Source organism: Ovis canadensis, chromosome 24 (genome assembly GCF_042477335.2).
Source record: "Ovis canadensis isolate MfBH-ARS-UI-01 breed Bighorn chromosome 24, ARS-UI_OviCan_v2, whole genome shotgun sequence".
Taxonomy (NCBI): domain Eukaryota; kingdom Metazoa; phylum Chordata; class Mammalia; order Artiodactyla; family Bovidae; genus Ovis; species Ovis canadensis.
In genome coordinates, this window is record NC_091268.1 from 56,239,891 (window position 1) to 56,259,509 (window position 19,619).

The following is a 19,619-nucleotide window of genomic DNA, read 5'->3' on the forward strand; positions in this document are numbered from 1 at the left end:
TCAAACTCACGTCAGTAGAGTCGGTGACGCCATCCAAGCATCCTGGCCCCTTCTCCTCCTGCCTTCAGTCTTTTCCGGCATCAGGGTCTTTTCCAGTAAGTCGACTTTTCGCATCAGGTGGCCAAAGTATTGGAGCTTCAGCATCAGTCCTTCCGATGAATATTCAGGGCCCATTTCCTTTAGGTTGGACTGGTTGGATCTCCTTGCAGTCCAGGGGACTCTCAAGAGCCTTCTCCAACACCATAGTTCAAAAGCATCAATTCTTCGGTGCTCAGCTGTCTTTATGGTCCAGCTCTCACATTGCAGATACACTAAAACTACTGAATTGTTCACATTGAAATGGTGTGATGGTAGATTTTATGTAAATTTTGTCTAAAAAATGAATTCTTCAAAAAACGGTTTTGTAACATTAATGCCTGAGAACCTTGTGAGGCTCATTGAGAAGGTGCCCCTAAAGTAACCTTGCCTCCTTCAGTGACTTGGTGGGTGGTGGCTGGGGGCCCTGGTGCGTGGTGCAGCGGGCCCTCTGGCCCGGCCGTCTGGTGGGCGTTGACGGCCAGTCTGAGCCCCTCGGGGAGGGCCTGGGCCACCCCCTGGGGCTCCCGCAGGCCCCTTCCCCCTGCAAGCCAGGCTGTCAATCGCCGTCTCTGCCCGCAGCCTGCCACTTGAGCAGTTTGCTGTAAAAAGGCCATTTCAAAGAAAGGCGTCTTTCCGTCACAAGGTCTCAGCGTCTGATCCGTGGGGCCGTGTTCACGAAGGACCCAGGGCCATGCGGGGAGCTGGCATGGGGGCCACCTGGGGTGGTGGCGGGTGTCCCTGGGAAGCAGGCACTTCTTCAGTGCCCTGTGGGTGGAACAGGGCTGGGCTCACCCTGGAGCGGTGGCCAGAGGGGCTGCGGCTGTGCGCGGCCTGTGCTGTGAGTGAGGCTTGGGGTGAGGCCTGCACATTATGGAGGGTGGGGCAGCTGGCAGATCCGAGCAAGGGGCCCTGGCGGCCCACGCCCCGCAGCTCGTCCCAGGACGCAGGGTGCACACAGAGCTGGCCGCCGTGGCCTTCTCTTTTGCATCGATGGGGCCGCGCAGGAGGCGCTCCGTTTGCTGTGACTGGTGGCCTGTGTAAGCAGGGACCCAAGACTGTGAGCGTGTGCTGGCGGCCGTGATCAGCGTGGAGTCTGGACACAGAGACCTCATGACTGGCCTCCAGAGCCCGCGTGCCTGGGGACTGCGGCAGGGGGTGTGCGGGGAGCCAGCAGCTGGCGCCTGCTCCCAGGCCGTGCGTGTGTGTTTTCGATGATGGCTCTGGTGGCCTCCAGTGTCACCTGGGGCCTGACGACGGGGAGCTGGCGGGGTTGCTGTGCGGACATTCACAGATGACAGGGAGCGAGGGAGCCGTGGGGGGCAGACGTTCACAGACAACAAGCGGGGGGCCCGAGGGGGGCAGACGTTCACAGACGACAGGGAGCTGGCAGGGCTTCGTTGCAGACATTCACAGACAATGGGGCGGGGGCGGGGGTGCTGTTCAGACACTCACAGACGACGGGGCGGGGCTTGTGTGGGGCCCCAGGGCGCCTCCTCCTTGGTGCCTGGAGGTGGGTCCACGTGGTGGTCGGGCTCCGCTCTGGAGGCCTCCGTGGTGGGTGAGGCTCCTTCTCTCCTCCAGGAGTTTCAGGAAGTTCAGTAAGTGTTCACAGTCAAGCCAGGCCTTCGCTTTTCTCCGCCTTCTATTCACACGCCTAGGCTTGTTCTCTGAGTTATCCACTGGCAACCTTCGGCCGGCGTCTCCTGAATGTTGTTGAATTATCCCAGCCGCTCAGTTTCTCCCTGCCCACCCTGCCCAGCGCCGCTCACTCCAGACTCCCTGCGGGGTGGAGGGTCACCAGTGAAAACAGAGTTGCTGCGTGGATGTCCCTGAAGTGTCTTTTCCCCCGTGTTGGTCTGAGTGTAGAACTAGACCTTGCCTGTGGGGGACTCCTGGTGGAGTCACTCAGTGGGTGAGCGGCAGCCCACCCACTCCTGACCCTGACCTGGGGACCCACCCACTCCTGACCCTGACCTGGTGGCCCACCCACTCCTGACCCTGACCTGGGGACCCACCCACTCCTGACCCTGACCTGGTGGCCCACCCACTCCTGACCCTGACCTGGCGGCCCACCCACTCCTGACCCTGACCTGGGGACCCACCCACTCCTGACCCTGACCTGGGGACCCACCCACTCCTGACCCTGACCCTGGCGGCCCACCCACTCCTGACCCTGACCTGGGGACCCACCCACTCCCGACCCTGACCCCACGCTGTGCACTCCCAGGCCCAGGCCCCCCGGGGCCCCTGCGGCCCGCTGCCCCGTGTGGGCGGGTGGGCCCCAGCCTCTGCTGGAGTCTTCGTGGCTCTCCTGTCGCCTTTCTTGAGCCCCGGGTGGTGCTTCCTCTACGGTAAACCGGTCTTCTCAGCGGGGAGGCACCCCTCACCACCACACCTGCTTGCGCTCTGCCCTCTTCAGACGTGGCGCTCGCCCGGGCCTCTGGGTGACACCTCCTCCAGGGGCAGCCCAGGCCTTGGCTGGGGCTCGCTGCCTTCCCACTCGTGGGGCCGCGGCCTTCCTTGTCACCGGATAAGCCGTGGGGCGTTCCCACAGCCCTGCAGCAGGACGCAGGGCGCCCGAGGCCGCGTCTAAGGCGATCGCAAGGGTTATGCAGAAGGTCGGACGCAGAGCGCCTGCCGTGTGTCTGGCAGCCCATCCGTCTCTGAACAAAGTGCGTTTCTTCTGAGGAATCTCGAGGGGTGAACAGTGTCCCTGGGTCCCCTCATGCAACATGCAGGTGGTGGGGGCAGGGCGGACCCCCCCTCCCCCCCAGGACCACGCAGCCCCAGCCGCCGCTGCCCCCGCCGGCTGCCCCAACCCAGACCCACTAGGCGCTTTTTCCCCTGGGCCCCAGGCGGCACCTGCAAGGTGAGGTCAGGAGTCCTGCCCCAAGGCGTGGTCTTGGGGCTCTCGGGCCCGTCCTGTGGGTGAGCGGAGGGGTGCTGCTGCTTCCCCGACCAGGCCTGCCGTGGAAAGGCCGCTCCTGTCTTCGTCGGCTCTTCAAGGGCAAGAGGAACTGAGCAGCACTGGCCTTTTTCCAGGCGCGTGTCAGCCCCGGGCCCCGCGCCTGGGGCGGACGCGCGATTGGCAAGCAGGCGGCTCTGTGGGCACAGCAGGGCTGGGCGGGCGCCTCCCTGGGGCCAGTGAGGGAGCGCCTGGTAGCTTTTCAAGCTTGACTTCTCCCGTCCTCTCGTCCTTCCAGCCCGGGGGGCGCCCCACAGGTGCTGATCAGGCGGAGACTAGAGGGAGTGCGGCCGCGCCTGCTCCTCCCCGGGAGCCCTGCGGGCCGCGGCCGCACGCCTGGTGGATGTAGTGGACGCCAGCCTCCCGGGAAGGCTCCTGGCCGGCGGGTTGTCAGGACAGCAGTGTCTGCGGGAGAATGAATGGGTGTACCGGGCTGTGTTGCCCAGGTGGTGCCCAGGCAGCCGGAAGGATTGTCGCGGGTTCAGGGTCAGTTGCAGGCCTGGAGGGCGCTGCTGGCACTGTCTGCAGGCTGGAGCCTCGGTCAGAGTGGCTGCTGGGGTCCTCTGGCGACTCGGGAGCACACAGGGGTGGACGGTGCTGTCTCAGTTTCACGTTGGCCCGAGCTCACAGCACGGTGCGCTCAGAGCCCGCGGCCTGGTGCTGCCCTCTGACCGCCTGGCCCGGCCGGGACGGCAGGGAGGCGTCGGGCCCCCCAGCCCTGTGCCCCCCTGGCCTGGCTGTTGTCCTCGGGCAGCTGTGCTCCTTCCCTCCCCTCTTGGTCCTGGTTCTGCTGGTCCTGGTTTTTATCCCGTCTCCTGTGCTGGGCCATGAGCTCCCTGAGGACAGGAGGTGTGACCTTATGAAACCCTTTTCCTCATTTTTCATTTCTGTAGTGCTCACCTCGAGGCTAGGGGCTCAGGGTGCTCAGTGAGTGAAGGCCCGAGCCTGCGCTGACCAGCACCCCCGGGACGCCGTGGGGCCTAGAGAGACCGGTGCGCACGAGAGGTCGGGTCACCTCATTACTCGGCTGCTGTCTCCTCCCGGAGGTGCTCCTGAGGGCCAAGTGCGAGGGTCCGGGCAGCTACTCTAGAGGGTCTGAGGGCCCCCACTGCGTCTGGCCCTGCGCCCCTGTTGCCCCAGGGGAGCTGCACCAAACCAGCCTCGGGCCCCCTCCCCAGAATTTGGAGCTGTCCCACCCCTGCAGTTACAGGCTGGTAATGGATCGGCTAAATTGAGTTATATTCATTACGGTTGGACTTGAATTGAAATTGCAGAGGGTGATTTTCCTTCTCACGTTTCAAGGTCAGATGAGAGTATTTTCTGTGTGGCCTCTGTTTATCTGGGAATGCAAACTGAATTTGGTGGTTCCGGTTGATAGGACGTTGGGGGCGGCGGCCGGGCGGCGGGCCCCTCAGCCTGCTCCTCACCGGCCCCTTGATCGCAGTTACGTCAGCCTCTGCTTGCCTCGTTCTCTGGTTCTGTTTCCGCTGTTTGGATTTTTAAAATTTTTTTCTGAGAAATGTGTGCTGACCTTTGGAGACATTTAAGGATTGAAATTAGATGCTATACGTGAAGACGGCTGTGTGCCACCAGCCTGGGCATCCTGGGCTCCCCTCCCAGGTGGCCCTTCTCGAGTCCGAGCAGGACCCGGGCCGGAGGGGCACCTGCGTCCCGCCCTTGACTCCCCACACACGCCAGCGCTGCCCCTGGGTGAGACTTGGGGCGCCCTGAGCTCAGCCCCGCGAGCCTGGCTGGCTGGGCATCGGGGCGCCCGAGTACACAGGTGGGCTCTGAGTGGGTGGGCTCTGGAGGCTCCTCTGTCCGGGGAGTTATGGGTCCCCCTCTGGGCCCCCAGAAGCCACGCTGGTTTCCCCCCTCCTGCGTGTGTGCTGCCCCTGGGGCCCAGCCAGGCGCCACGGGGGCAGGAGCCCCTGTGTGGGGGGCACCCTGTCCTCTGGGACAGCGTTCCTGAAACCAGCGCCTGGCTCTGTCTCACCAGCCGCCCCGCCCTGTTGGGCTGCCACGCGGCTCCCGGCCAGGCCTGTGGACACGGTGCGCCTCCCTGAGGCTGGACCAAGCTGGACCGGGCCGTCCTGCAAATGCAGGCCATGAGGCGGCCACAGGCCTCGCCGTGTGGCGGGCGTCTCACCCCTGTGGCGCTGAGGTTTGCCTCCAGTGGGTTTGTGTGTTTGGTCGGGAAGGGGGACACTGAGCAGGCAGCAGTGGGGCAGGGCGGCCTGGCCCAGGGCTGCGGGTACGGGCGGGGCGCCTGTGGTAGGGCCGGGCGTCGGGGGCGGAGCCTGCAGGCTATCCGCGTGCTCCTGTGGGAGCATCGGTCTCGGGGGCCCTTCCTCCTGTGAGTACCCCCCCACCTGGCTCCCTCGTAGTCCCTCCGTCCACTGTTTATCCTCTGGGCCGTGGCTTCCAGCAGTAAACCCTGAGTTCTGGCGGTGAGAAAGTCCCTGTTGTGTGGGGGGCCCCGGCGGTGTAGTGCCCCCTGGTTCCCCCACCCCGGGGGGAGGCAGCGGAAGCTGAAGCCCTTCTGGCTGGAGGCCGGCCGCCCCTAAGCTGCCCTGCCATCCTTGCCACCTGAGAGCTTCTCCTGGATCTGACCACCTGGACGCTGGTGCTCGTGCCGAGTGCCCTGTACCCCTGCCCGCCCACTCCCTAGCCAGGGGTCCCGAGGGCCTCCTGTGCCCTGGACCACTCACCATACGAACACACGTACGCGCACACACACATGTGGGGCGCTGTACCCCGAGAGCCCTTGCTGTGGCTGACACACACACACCCATGCACACACACCCCACACCCATGCACACACACACACCCCACCACACACACCCACACACCCACGCGCACACACACACACACCCGACACCCACGCACACACACACACCCCACCACACACACACACGCGCGCACACCCATACCCCAACACACACACACACACCCCCGACACCCATGCACACACACACCCCACCACACACACACCCCAACACACACACACACACACACCCCCGACACCCATGCACACACACCCCACCACACATACCCACGCGCGCGCGCACGCACACACACACACACACACACACACATCCCCCTCTGCACCCGGGGCTCCCTCTGTGGGCCTTGCCTGCCGCCTCAGGGCGTCTTGGCGGCCCTGCCGTTGGAGCTGCTGGTGACCTTGCTCCCAGCCGAACCCCTGACCTCCTTTGGGTACGTGTGCATGGCTCACTTGTGTCCCTGAATCCTGCTGGGTCTTGCCCGCCAGCCGCGCCCCACGTGGGGTCAGCTCGCTCTCTCCCCTCTTGTCTGCCTCTGGGACCTCGGCTCCAACCCGCAGCCCTGGAGGGTTTTCAGCTTTTGAGGATTCCCTGAGGAGCTGTGGTAGCCCCGAGCCGCGTGGTCATCCTCGGGTGGCTCTGCGGCTGCCCCAGGGGTGTGGCTCTGCGGCTGGCATGCAGCCCCGTCCTTCCCAACGAACACACGGCCGCCTGCCTGTCCCCAGTGGCCCGGGACACGCGGCCACTGTACTAGAGTGGCTGGCAGTGGGCCCGTGCCCTTGTCGGCGGAGGTGTGTGCCGGGTCCTTGCGCTGGACAGAGATGCTGGGGAGCGCGTGTCGGCCGGGTCCGCTCTCGCCCGGGGCAAGGATGTGCGGAGGACTCTGAGCAGCTGGGGATGGTCACTGACAGTGACCTGTTTGCTGCCATGTGACCGCCAGGCATCTGAGCCTCGGCGGGCGCCTGGTGCTGCCTGGGGAACACTCCCGGGCACTCGTCACAAATCAAGCTCTGCCTCCTCCCGCTGTCCCAGCGAGCGTCTGGACCATGTCACTGCCCAGAGGGATCACGCACTTCAGGGCTGTTCTTGGTGGGAACTCGGGTCCAGCCACAGGAGCACCGTTTCCGCCCTCTGAGCTGCCCTGCCAGGCAGGCCTGGGTGGGAAGCCACTGCCCCAGACGCAGCTCAGAGTGGGGCCCCGACTGGGCCAGTGTCCTTCCCGGCTGGGCTGCCCGGCCCCGCCCTGCCCTCCTGCCTCCCAGCGGTGCTGCGCGGCCAGGAGAAGGGCATGGTGGCTCCTGCAGCCTCACAGAGCCTGACGCCCTTCACCGCTCCTCGCACGCAGGCCTTTCTGTGCCGGGTGCGCTGAAGACGACAATGTCCGGGCAGCAGGCGCGGCCCCGCCTGCAGAGCGCGCTCAGGCCTTACCCCCTCCTGCGGACGCTGGCGCAAACAGGCGTTAATGGACGCACATGCCGGCCGGCCACTCCCCTGAGAACCGAGGGCCTCTCTTTGAGCTCCCAGGGGTGCACGAAAATGCCACTGACCCCAGGGTTCAGCGTGAGCACAGAGCCAGAAGTTTGTAATTTTTTATGAGTTTCTCCCCTGCTTCAGCAGAAGGGCCACGATGGAGCGAGAGAAAGTTCCCGCGGAGAGGAGGGGTGTGTGGAGAGAAGATTCCCGCGGAGAGGAGGGGCTGTGCGATTGGACGCCTGTGTCCCGCCCAGAGGTGCTGGCGGCCGTGTGTCGGGCTGCAGGCCTGTTCTGCCGAGTCTGCTCCCCCACAACCCCACCCCAGGCGCTCCGGGAGGGGGTCCCGGCCTGTGGGCAGGTGGGGCAGGCTGATCGGGGACGTTACCGGGTGAGATCTTGGAAACGTCGGGAAAGCAGGCTCCTGGGGGAGCAGCACGTTTGCGCCAGTTTGTTCAGCCCTTGTCCCCGAGGCCGAGCTGTTCACGGTCCCTCCTCTCCTGCCCATGGGGGCGTCCCCACCCTGCGAGGTCACTCCTGTGGGCACAGCCTGTGCTCCTAGCCGCTTCCTCGAGAAGCTGCAGAAGCCAGCGCCCCCTCCTCCTCCGTCCCCTGCGGGCATCTCTGCTGCTTTGTTCTGGGAGGTGGTCTTGGCCCCACTCGCTCCCGGCTGCTTCTTCCGTGCAGCCCTCCTCGGCTGCTCTTCGTCCTCTGTCTGCCTGCCCTCTGGCCCCTGTGGCCCTCGCACACTCCGGTGGCTTCAGAGCCCCTGGTGCTGCCCTCTGTGGGTGGGTGCGCTGCCCCGTAGGCTGACCGTCTGCTCTGCCTGCCCTCGCTCTGGCCCTTGCTCCTGAGGTGACCGCGTGCTCACTTCCTGTCTGCCTCTGCCCCGTGGCTCCTGCGCCCCCACCCTCCTCTCCAGCCTTCTCCAGCTCTGCCCTGCCAGGCGGTGCAGGAGGCGCTGGGGGGAGGGAGCCGCACGCCTTGGGCAGGAGGCCTGCCAGCCCTCCTCTGAAGAGGGCCCCCCCCCCGCCGCTCCCCCTTGTGCTTGGGGTGCGGGGCAGCACAACCCCGCCCCCTGCCCTCGGCCTGCTCAGACAAGGGAGACCAAGCTTCTCTGTTTAAATCACGAGGCGGAGCTGTGATTCAAGTGCTCTGAGCATCCCCACCTGAAGTCAGTGATTCCAGAGTCATGTCACAGCCCTTGATTGTTCAGTTGGCCTTTGAATAGTTCCAGATTGAACTGGAGCTCAAAATAGCCTGTTAACAAGTCTGTTCCAAATGAATATTTATACACTTGTTTTTAAATATCATTTTATGCTTTAGTTACACATCACTTCGAGGTGGCAGGTGCCGTTGGCCAGCTGTGCAGCGGGGTCGGGGGGCTCAGTCTTAGGATGAGGCTTTCTGGCGGGGCTGCCTGGGGTCAGGCGGCAGGGCAGGCGCGGGGTCCTTGGGGGATAACATGCCATCTCCTGCGGGGGCTGAGCCCTGTTTAGGAGCCCAGACCAGGAGTCCTCTTACGGCGTTCTCTAAATGTGTGTTTCACGTTCACTCTCAAATTAGCTGTTTACAGAATTGCAGTAAATTATAGTAAAAAACTACAGGCTTGCTCAGATGTGAAATAGGAAAGGTTAGTGTGGTGGAGACCACCCCCAAGGAGAGCGCTGCCCGCCATCCCTGTGGATTAAGGTTTTCTTGAAAATCGTGTAATCGAGGCAAGAAAATAATTGGACACCCAAGAATGATGCAAGGTGCAGGTGGCCTCTGTAGGCCTCAGCTCCAGCTGTTCATGTCTTCAGAGTCGTCTCGGTGTAGTCTTTGGGCGTCAGCCCAGGTAAATGTTACAACTCGCAGCTTATGACGGGATCCTGATAAAACCTCCAAAGGAAAGAACAGGAACTTCTCTGGTGGTTCAGTGGTGAAGACTCCGTGCCTGTGGTGCGAAGGCTGTGGGTTTGATCCCTCGTTGGGGATGGTGCATGGCGTGGCTGAAAAAAGACGGAAAGGAACAGAGGAGAATATTAAAGGTTTTTTGGAAAGAGGTTTTCTCTACTTGGAGTGGTGTGAGCTTGGCGTCTGACGTCCACACCGCACGGTGCTCCTGCCACGCCCGATGCCCCGGGGCTGGCACCTCCCTGCCCTGCGGTGGCGCGCCTCCCAGGAGCTCTCCTGGTAGCACGGGGGTGTCTGTGTGCAGGCACCTCTGACGTGGGCTGGATGGGACAGGGCTCTGAAAGTCAGTGTGGGAACAGTCCAAGGCAGAGGACGGCCCAGCAGGCTGTGAAGGAGGGGGTGCATTTTGAGGGGAGTGCTGGGCTTTGGGCCCAGGGCCGCCCACCCCGGTCTGTGGTTGAGGGTGGCTCAGGGCCCCCGGGTCCACCCTGCTGGAGCTCTGCACGATCTGGGGGTGGGAAGGGGCCTCCGCGGGCCTGTGGGAAGTCCTCCAGGCTGGCCTGGCTCTTTCAGAGGCACCTCCGAGCGCGTGGCCGGCGATCTTCCCCACTGCGTGAGGCGCGTTCTGGGGTCACCCTGGGCCCCGTTTGAATCCGGAGTCTCAGCTGTTCAGAAGTGGGGGGTGGGCTGGGCACGCGTGCGGCTCTGTCTGGGGGCTGAGTGATGTGTGGGCACTGGGCCTGACCCCTCTGCCCTTCGGCCCCTGCAGCGCCCGGGAGCTGGAGAAGGCGCGACTGCAGCTCCAGGAAGAGGCCCGCCAGCTCGGCGGCCAGCTGCTGGAGGAGAGGAAGCGGCGTGAGACGCACGAGGCCCTGGCGCGGCGGCTGCAGAAGCGAGTGCTGCTGCTGACGAAGGTACGAGCGGCGCCCGGGGCCAGCCCCCACCCCCGTGTCCACCCTCCCAGGCCAGCGGCTCAGGGCCCCTGTGTCTTCAGCCCCAGGCCAGCGGCCCCCGGCCGGCCCCCGCGTCCACCCTCCCAGGCTAGCGGCCCCCGGCCGGCCCCCGCGTCCACCCTCCCAGGCCAGCAGATCCCCAGCCGGCCCCCGCGTCCACGCTTAGTCGTCTCCCCAGGCCTATGCTGGCCTAGTGTCGGCCACGCGGTGCACTCATAGCCCTCAGCAACGTGTCTCACTGCTGGAGCGGTTAGCCACCCGCGGAGCTGCCTGGGAGTCACGGCTCAGGCCAGGCCGGCTCCCCTGTCCCTAGGGGGGGCGTCTTGGCCATGTGGCCGCCTTGTCTTCACCCTGCCTCTTCAGGAGGCTCTGAGATGCTGACCCGGAAGCCCCGCTGCTCCTCTCCTCCTGAGGGCCTCACGTGCTGACCGGGGCTCGGTCGTCGGCCCCAAGACCCTGGCTCCTCACGCGGGTCAGCCTCCCTCTGGCCCCAGGCAGGCCCAGCCTCTCCTTCAGAGCCCAGTGAGCAGAGGCTGGCATGCACTGTGGGCCGGGGTCTCCAACTGTGCTGAGCCTGGGGCTTCTGATGTCTGCCTCGATAAGCAGAGCATGAATTAAGGTTTTTGTGTGAGAGAGCGTAATTTAAGACGTTGCCGTGGATGCTGAAATTTCAGAAGACGAGGCAGGAAAAAGCCAGAATCTGTCCTGAGATGCTCTCAGGACGGCAGGTGGGGCCGTCCAGCTGCTAGCAGGCTGATGCTGAGGGGCTGGGCGGGCCCCGACCTGGGAGGGGGCAGTTCTGCCGGGACGCACCAGGAGCTAGTACTACGTGTGACAACCGTGTGTTCTTGACGGTTTGATAAAAACCCGGGACCTCCTGGTCATGAGTCAGCTGGAGGAAGCCTGCTGTCTCATGGCCTGTGCCCCGCGGGCGTGCCCTGCTGTGAGTGTTGGGTGAGGCTTGTCCCACCAGTGATGTAGCAGGTGCCCCTCAGGGGAGACCCTCAGCCCCGCTGCCTCCGGGGCGGCCGCGCTTGGCCCCCTGGGCTGGCTCCCCAGGCCCTTCCCCTCCCCTCCATCTCTCGTGTGTCCTGGTGTCTTTGCTGTGGGACACGCTCACGATACAGGCGTGTGGTCGGCCCGACGGAAGCTACGGTCCCGGGGACAGGCGGGCAGGGCTGACACCCCCTGGTGCCTGCAGACGTGGCAGGTGCAGAGCTCGGCTTGGCTCCGGAGGAGTTTTGAAGGTGCTGAGGGTGGAGCTGAGACCTGGGACTTTGACCTTGGTGGAAGGAGCGTGGAGAACCGGGCTTCCCTGGTGGGGAGCCCCAGTGTGGACGGCAGGAAGCCGCTGCGGCTCCAGACAAGACATTGGAAAGAACAGGGCAACCGAGGTCCACCAGCCATTGCTGACCCTCGTCCAACCTGAGGGTGCAGGGCGCGCGAGAGCCCAGAGGGGAGGCAGACGAGCTCAGGGCCAGGGCTCCGACGGGCGCCACCGGCGCCGGGGCCTGACATCTGGGCTGGAGGCTGTGTGGTCCCTGATGCAGGAAGCACGGAGCTCTCCCCGGAGACGGGCGGGAGACCGTCCCTGTGATCGCAGGAGCACGGCTCGCTCGCTGGGTCTCTGTCCTCAGCCAGAGCTCAGGCCGGGTGACCCCGGCCCGCTCTGAGTGCTCCGTGCTGCTCCACACGGAAGTCGCTCAGCCGGCCTGGTGGTTCTCACTGAGACAGTGCTCGCGGGGTGCTGGGAAGACTCCAGAAGGACCAGATGGGGGTTCCTGAAGGTTCAGAAATGGAACCACCGTGCAACCCAGCGGTCCCGGCTCTGGGCGTTTATCCAGAGGAGACAGAAGCAGCGTCTTGCAGAGAGCTCCGCACCCCTCGTTTGTCGCAGCTCTGTTCCTAAAGCCCGGAGGACCTCTCGAGGGGTGGAGGGTGTGCGGCGGCTGCTCCTCAGCCGTGGAGATCCTGCCGCCTGCGACGGTGTGGCTGGACCTGAGGGGGTTACACTGAGGAGATTACTCAGACAGAGATGGTCTTGCCTGTGGGTGGGATCTAAGAAAGCTGAGCTTATGAAAGAGGCCAGGCTGGAGGCTGCCGGCGGCGGGGGTCGGGTGGGAGGGATGGGGGAAAGTGGTCAGGAGGACAGATAAGGGGTGGTGGGGGGTGGACACAGGGCAAGGCCCACCCCTGCCTGTCCGCCCCGCGAGGCTCTGGGCTGCCCGTGCAGCGGGGCAGAGGGTGCGTGCCTCCCGGTGGGCGGCTCTCCGGCCTCAGCTGCTTGTGGCCCCAGAGCAGCCCCTTCAGGCTTTGGGAGGAGTCACCCCGTGGGCCTGCGCGGGCCCTGCCGTGGTGTTAAGGCTGGTCCACTTCCGTGCAGTGCAGTCACAGCCAGTGAGGCTCTCTGGGAGGGTGCAGCCCCTGACCGTCCGCAGGTGGCACAGCCTGGCCGCTTGGAGAGCTCACGAGCTGTCCCCGTGCAGGGCCCACCAGCCCCGTCGATGTCACCCACGGCTGGTGCCCGCGCTGCCCCGCGAGTGAGTGTCCTGGGGCTGGATCGGTGGCCTGGAGGCCTGCTCTCCGTCAGGGAGGGCTGCCTCGGCTCTGGGCGTGGACTCCCGCCCGGGGCGCGGGGCAGGGGCGCCTGCTCGGCGGGGCTGCGTGTCCACCGGCGCCTCTGCATTCGCACGCTCGTGCTTGGCTTCGGTCTTGGGCGCTTTCTGCCCTTGAGAGTCACTGCTCCCGGCTCCCAAGGCAGGAAATTTCCACTCCTCTCCCTGGCTCAGCAGGTTGGAAGGCAGCGGTGCATTCTGGCCTGATTCGGCCCGGCCTGGCCCGCTGCGCTCACGGGCGTAGGTCTGAGAGGCGCGTTGGTTGCCTGGCACTGACGGACGGCTTACATCGCCTGTCACTTGGAGGCGTGTTTGTGAGGGGTCGATATGATCGCCCACGCGGCCTGGGTCCAGCACGCAGGATCCGTCCTGCCAGCCGAGTGATTAAGCCGTTCGTCAGGCCAGTCTGCGGAGGGTGGCCAGCCTGCTGCCTCCGGCTCGGTGCGGGGTGCCGGCCCCGCCCGCGTGGCCCCGTGGGTTCACACAGGGCCCCCTCGTGGTCTGTGAGCTCCCTCCTCGGGGCACCTCCTCGCGACAGCTGTCTGGCCGCTCACGTTTCCCTGTGCTTCCTGGGGAGGCGCCCCCACCCTCTGGGCACCCCCAGCCCGGCCCTGGGCCGGTGTGGCGAGTGCACTGTCCCGCCCTCCGCTGGGCACTGGGCCAAGCCCGCCAAGGGGGCGCCCGCTCCCGCGAGCCATCGAGGGCCCTGCTTCCATGCTTGACATTTCGGAGTACAGTGTTTGGAGCGTGCGATTTTATTTTGAGACCTTATTAAGCATCTCCAGTCTAAGAGTTTAATTGTTACTGATAGCTAAGAGTGTAATTACCTTGGTGAAATACCCTGACTATTTTAAGCAATTGAAAACTGGCTTCCAGAACTGGGTGAACACAGACCATTTTCCTATTTGAAATGCGCTATTTCCAGCGCGCCCCTAATACTCCACAATATGGTTACAGAATCCTATTTATAGACTTTAAGCAGTGAAAGCTAACTTTTTGCATGAAATTTTAAAAAATGAAAATAAACTCCCCTCTTCTCCCCACCCCCAGTTCCCTGGGGGCGCGGCCTTTGGAGGAGGACAGCAGTTACTGCCGGCCGGCTTTCTCGGGGGCATGGTCTGGGGGTGATGACATCCCCCTCATGGCTCCCCACCGTTGCTGCTTAAGAAACAGATATGAGGGCAGAAGGTGAGGCAGGAAGTGCTGGGGGGCCCCCAGGAGAGGCCGGGGCTCCTCTTGCCTTGTGGACAGACGAGGTTGTACTGGAGGAGGCCCAGGAGCAAGGTGGGCACCCTGCCTGGGCTGGGGGAGCCGTGTCACTAGGGGCTCCCTGAGGACTGGGCGCCCCCTTTGCCCAGGGGTCCACGCTGTGCCCAGGGGGCTCTGTCGAGCCTCCTGGTCCTTTTCCGACCGAGGGCCTTGGCTTGGGTGTCGGCGTTGGCATAAGGCTGTTTATCTTGTGTAGATGCAGCTCTTTCTGTTGCTTGTGCTCACTGGGTGGCTTAGAGAAGGGCAGTCGTTACGTAGGAGCCGTGTGAGGCGGGGCTCCAGAGGGATTGCCGTCCTTCAGGAGTCTCCGGCTCATCCTGGTCCTTCACTCGTCCTCGTACGTTTCAGAGCCCCTTTGTCAGTTCACGCACACAGTCTGCTGGGGAACGGTTGGGGTTACAGCGAATTTACAGTTTGTACATCAGTTTGGGGATAAACGGCCCCTTAGCACCATTTCATCTTCTCACCCCGAGCGCTGGCTGTCCCATTCCTTTTCTGGGTCTTTGCGCACGCTCTCAGTGGCGGGCGTTTGCCGGTTTCTAGGGGGCGGTCTCGCGCCCTGTTAGGTACCCTCCCCGCCCCCCCCGCCCCCCCTGCCCCCCCGCCCCCCCTGCCCCCCCCCCCCCGCGCGTGTTTCATGTACGGTAATGCGGCCTCCCAGGGTGGTCCTCCGCCGTGTGCGGCCCCCGGGCCCCCCAGGTGGGAGCAGCCCCCAAGGAAACCGCCCCCTCTACACCGGCCTCGCGCCTGCACGTTCTCGCGCCCGACCCAGCGCTGCAGCCTCAGGAACAGGGGGCGCGCGGGTCTCGGGAAGCCCCGGTGGCTCCCGGGCACTCGCGCCCTGTGTGCTGTCTGTCTCTGCAGACAGTCTTTGTTGGGTTATGGACTTCCCTGGCGGCTCAGGTGGTAAAGCGTCTGTCTATAATGTGAGACCTGGGTTCGAGACCTGGGTTCCATCCTTGGGTGGGGAAAATTCCCTGGAGAAGGAAATGGCAACCCACTCCAGTACTTCTTGCCTTGAAAATCCCGTGGACAGAGGAGCCTGGCGCAGGCTACTATCCGTGGGGCCACAAAGAGTCGGGTACGACCGGGCGACCTCACCTTCACTTTTGCTGGATTGTGGAAGTCCCCATCCAGCGGTCGTTTTCTAAGGGCTTGTATCATCAGTGTCTGCCCTGTGAATTTTGGTGTGGGTTATTTTTATTTTCCTATTGAAAATGTTTTCTCACATCCTTTCTCACTTTGTAAAGGCCGACCTTCAGGCGAGGTTTGCACGTTCCAAGCTCACTACGTAGCAGATGGGAAGGCTGGAAGGGGATTGAAAGAGCCCAGGCTCGATCACTCTGTCCTTCGCTGAAGCGCAGGTTCTCAGGGGTGGCTCCTGTGAGCTGTGCTCCATGCTGCGGCAGCATCGGGTAGGCAGGCCCAGCGTCGGGGTCCCCCTCGGGTTGTGGTAGAGCAGGCGGGCAAAGCTCGAAGAAGCCAGGGCACAGCGCCCGGGAGAGGAGACGTGCCGGAGCCTGTGGGTGGGTCAGTTTCCGACCTTCAGAAAGAACACAGTTTAGACCCACAGGGGTTTGTGACAGCAGTGGAAGGTGCATCTCAGCCAGCTTCCCGGGGGGGCGGGGGGGGCGACATCTCAGCCAGCTTCCCGAGGGGGGGGCAGCGGGGCGGGGGGGGCGACATCTCAGCCAGCTTCCCGGGAGGGGGGGGCAGCGGGGCGGGGGGGTGGGCGACATCTCAGATGGTTCTAGCGCAGCGTCAGGACCAGGCCTGATGTTCATGCAGTATGTGTGATTGTGTGTGAGTGTGTGTGTGCATATATGCATGAGTAAGTGTGAGTGCACTGTGTGAGTGTGAGTGCATGCGTGTGTTGAGTGTGAACATGCGTGTGTTGACTGCACGTGTGTGTGCATGCATATGTTGAGTGCGTGTGTGCATGCATGTGTGCGAGTGAGCTCATGCGTGTGTTGAGTGCATGTGTGTGCATGCGTGTGTTGAGTGCGAGTGCATGTGTGTGTTGAATGCTTGTGTTGAGTGTGTGTGCATGCGTGTGTTGAGTGTGAGTATGCGTGTGAGTGTGAGTATGCATGTGTTGAGTGTGTGCATGTGTGTTGAGTGCGAGTGTGCATGTGTGTGCTTTGTGCATGTGTGTGTTGAGTGCTTGCGTTGTGTGTGCATGCGTGTGTTGAGTGTATGTGTTGAGTGTGAGTGCGTGTGTTGAGTGTGTGTGCATGCGTGTGTTGAGTGCGTGTGTGTGCATGTGTGTTGAGTGTGAGTGCGTGTGTTGAGTGTGTGCATGCGTGTGTTGAGTGTGAGCATGCGTGTGAGTGTGAGCATGCGTGTGTTGAGTGTGTGCGTGCGTGTGTTGAGTGTGTGTGCATGCGTGTGTTGAATGTGTGTGTGAGTGCCCATGCTTGTGTGCGAGTGAGCACGTGTGTGCAGGTGAGAGAGTGTGTGAGACGCTGCTGTCCTTGTAGAAGCCCTGCTCGGAACTCGCTGCCACCACGAAGGCCTCCTTAGGCTGCACCTCGGCCCCCGGCCTCCCATCCCCAGCCCTAATCTGGTTTCCATCTCTGGGAATTTTGGCGTTCCAAGGACACTGTAACAGTGGCCATCGAGTCTGTGCCATTTAAGCTGCTGCTGATCGGCATGCCGTGGCTTTATTTTTTAGAGTGGCTTAGGTCTTTCAAGTAAGGCAGCAGACAGAGTTCCCGTGTCCTCTGCTGCCCGAGGCGGCCCTCCCGATGGCTCTGTGCACTGTGAGCGGCCCGCAGTCCAGCTGGGAAGCTCTGCGCTCCGTGAGCTGAGGCCCGCAGCCCATGCGCGGGTCGCCCTGCGCCGGGCCCTGTGGCTCTGGCCAGTGCTTGCTGTCGGGTGTGCCCACCGCAGGGCGCCGCTGTCAGCTGCCTCCTCCCGTGGGCCCCAGCCCTTTCGCTGTCTCGGTCGTTGCAGCTTTTCCCGAAGGTCGTGCAGCTGGGGTCCCGCAGGGTCGTCTTTCAGACTGGCCTCTGTCATCAGCGGTGTGCCTTCCGGGAGCCTCGGTGTCCTTTCTTGGCTTGATAGCTCCCTTCTTTTATCACTGAGTAAAATCCATTATCTGGATGGATCTGCTTGTTTACCCCTCACTTGCTGGAAGTCTCGCTTGCGTTTCTGAAGGCTTTCGTGTGGACCTGAGTTTTCCCGTCAGTACCGGAGCCGCCTGGAGAGTGTTCAGCTGTGAGTGCGTTTGATCGCAGCGCGTCCTGCAGCCGTCGTGGGCCCCTGCTGCGTGCAGCTTTCACACATCGTGTCTTCTCCCCTTTCTGTGGGAGCCCTGGAGGCAGGGGTGTTTCCGTGTCACTGTTGAGGACTCTGAGTCTCGGAGCAGGCGGGTGGCGTCGCACCTCGAAGCGGTGGGTCCTGCTCTGGTCTCTGCTTGGTCCCTCGGCAGTGGCTGCCGGCACCTTCAGCATCTCAGGTTTTGTTTCCATGACACCTGCGAGCGGAACCGGGTGGGCCTGGCTGTGGTGTTCAGAGGCCCCTGTCCACCTTCCCGTGACGGATAAGGGGGCAGCGAGGACTCGGGGGCTGTGTGGTGTGAGCAGGCCTGATAAGCACTGCCCGGCCCCCTGGGGGTCTGCGGGGCCCCCTCAGCAGCAGCTGCCCCGGCCCTCACACCCCTGAGGCGGGAACCTACCCCACAGCCACCCCGGCCGGCCGGGCCTGAGCACCTCCTGTGGCTGCTGCCCCTGGCCCACGCTGAGGCCTCCCACCTGGGAGAAGAGCTGAGCACGTCTATTTCTCGGGCAGAAGAGCAGAAGGGCCACCAGCCACTTCCGATCACGCGTCTCCATGCTCCTCTCACAGCTGTCCTTGGCCTCGATGAGCTTCCTAATCTTGTTAGAAGGGTTTCTCTCCGTGCCTCCTCTTTTAATGCTGGGAATTCGTGGTTTGGGGAGCACAGGAGGAAATACTTAAGAAGCTCAAAACCTGCTCCGTCTTCTGAGAAGCAGAATCCTCTTTGTGTGACTCTGGTGTGCTCTTTGCCACCCACCGAGGCTTGGATCAGGGGTGCCATGCCCCTTCCCTGTTTCCCTCTCAGGAAACTGCAGTCTGAGTGCGGCCGGGATGCTGGTGGGATGGAGTGGTGGCTTGGGTTGGTGGCTCCTGCAGGGCGGGGCTCCTCTGGACCCCCCTCCCCTGCCCTCTGCCCATGACCCTGCCCCCGGTTAGGGGGAGTCCCGGGACTGGGGTATGGCTGTCCTGCCTGGGTGTCTGAATGCCGCTCTGCTCCCTGACAACAGTCTGCACCTGGGGCTGGCCTTCCTCTGAGGCCCCCTGGGCCTGGCTGCCCCAGGGCCGGGGTCGCGCTCTCCGCCCAGGAAGGGCGCGGGGCAGCGGTGTTCGCCTGCTTCACGTTCAGGCTCGGGTTCAGCCTCTGCTCTCTTCCAAGTGCCGGCCCCTGAATGCTGTCCCCCTGGGGGCCTCTTCCTGGCCCCCAGACAAACCCCGAGGAGGGTCATGAGCGCCAGCCGGCCCCACTGCTCGGCCCAGCGCCCCCCGCCCCAGCTGAGCAGGACCCTCTCGGCTGCAGAATTTAATTTCGCATGTTAAGATGCTGTCCTTTCAGGTTACCTTTCCAGGCTGACGTTTCTATTATGTCCATTTAAGTAAGGAAGTCCTCCTGTTTTGTTATGGGAAAACGCCATCTGCAGAGTTATTAGAAAGCCAACCTTGTCGCCAGTATTGCATTATCCCACCAAGGGGGCAGCCGGACTGGGTCGCGGCAGGAAAAACTCCAGAGAGAAAAGCAATATTAGGAAATATAATGAAATCAAAACAAAATGCCTTTCATCTCTCTCCAGTTTGAAGATGTTTATTAAGATAGATTCGTGGTTGCGTGGGAGAGGGGTGCTCTGGGTGGGCGGGGGGCCGTCGTGGCCTCCCTTAGAGAGCCCCCTCCTGCGGGCCGCGGGCCGCCCGTCTCCATGTCCCTGCGCTGAGGGAGCTCGGCGCCCCGCCGTGCCGACCCAGGCGCCCCGGGCTCCGGAAGCCGCAGGCTCTGCGGGGGGCGTGGTTCCCAGGGGCCCGCACCCTGGGCTTGCGTGAGCCCCGGCGGCAGCCCTGGTGGGACTGTGACCCAGAGCCGTGCTGGATGCTCCGTGGATGCGCCCAGCTCAGCGCAGCACCTGCCGCCAGCCTGCTCCCTGGGGAAGGGCGAGCGGCTCCGTTTGCAGGAGTGCTGGCCTGTGACCCCGTGCCAGGAGGGGGATGCATGTCTGAGCCAGGATGTCCTTAAGCGGGACTCGAGTCACACCGCTTCGGTCTCAGCGCCCCCCCCGCCCCCCGTCTGTGTGTGGCACTAGGAGGCCTTGCAGTCCCGGCCGCTGCCCCGTGCGGCTGGCAGTGCCGCGCGGGTGCAGGCCTGGGAAGACGCCCTCCTGCCTCCCTGGTCTTCTGCCGCCTCCGTGCCCATCTCTGTCCCTCCCGAGAGGGCAGGGCCTGTGCTCTCGGGTTCCCCAGCAGTGAGCACACAGCGGGCACGTGGAACCTGGCTGGCACCCAGAATCTCAGCTCAGCGTCAAGTCCCTCACGTGACAGACGA

The 19,619-nt window shown here is 63.6% G+C and overlaps 1 protein-coding gene across 9 annotated transcripts in view; it reads left to right on the forward strand.

Annotated features, from left to right (window-relative positions):
* Positions 1 to 19,619, forward strand: part of MAD1L1 (mitotic arrest deficient 1 like 1) — a 238,739-nt gene that overhangs the window by 98,683 nt on the left and 120,437 nt on the right. For 7 of the 9 annotated variants that reach the window (XM_069569617.1, XM_069569618.1, XM_069569619.1 and 4 more), the window contains one exon: positions 9,965 to 10,109. The exons of the other annotated variants lie outside the window; for them this stretch is intronic. In XM_069569617.1, the coding sequence (XP_069425718.1) occupies positions 9,965 to 10,109 (145 nt within the window). The remainder of the gene's footprint in view (positions 1 to 9,964; positions 10,110 to 19,619) is intronic. 9 annotated transcript variants of the gene reach the window in all.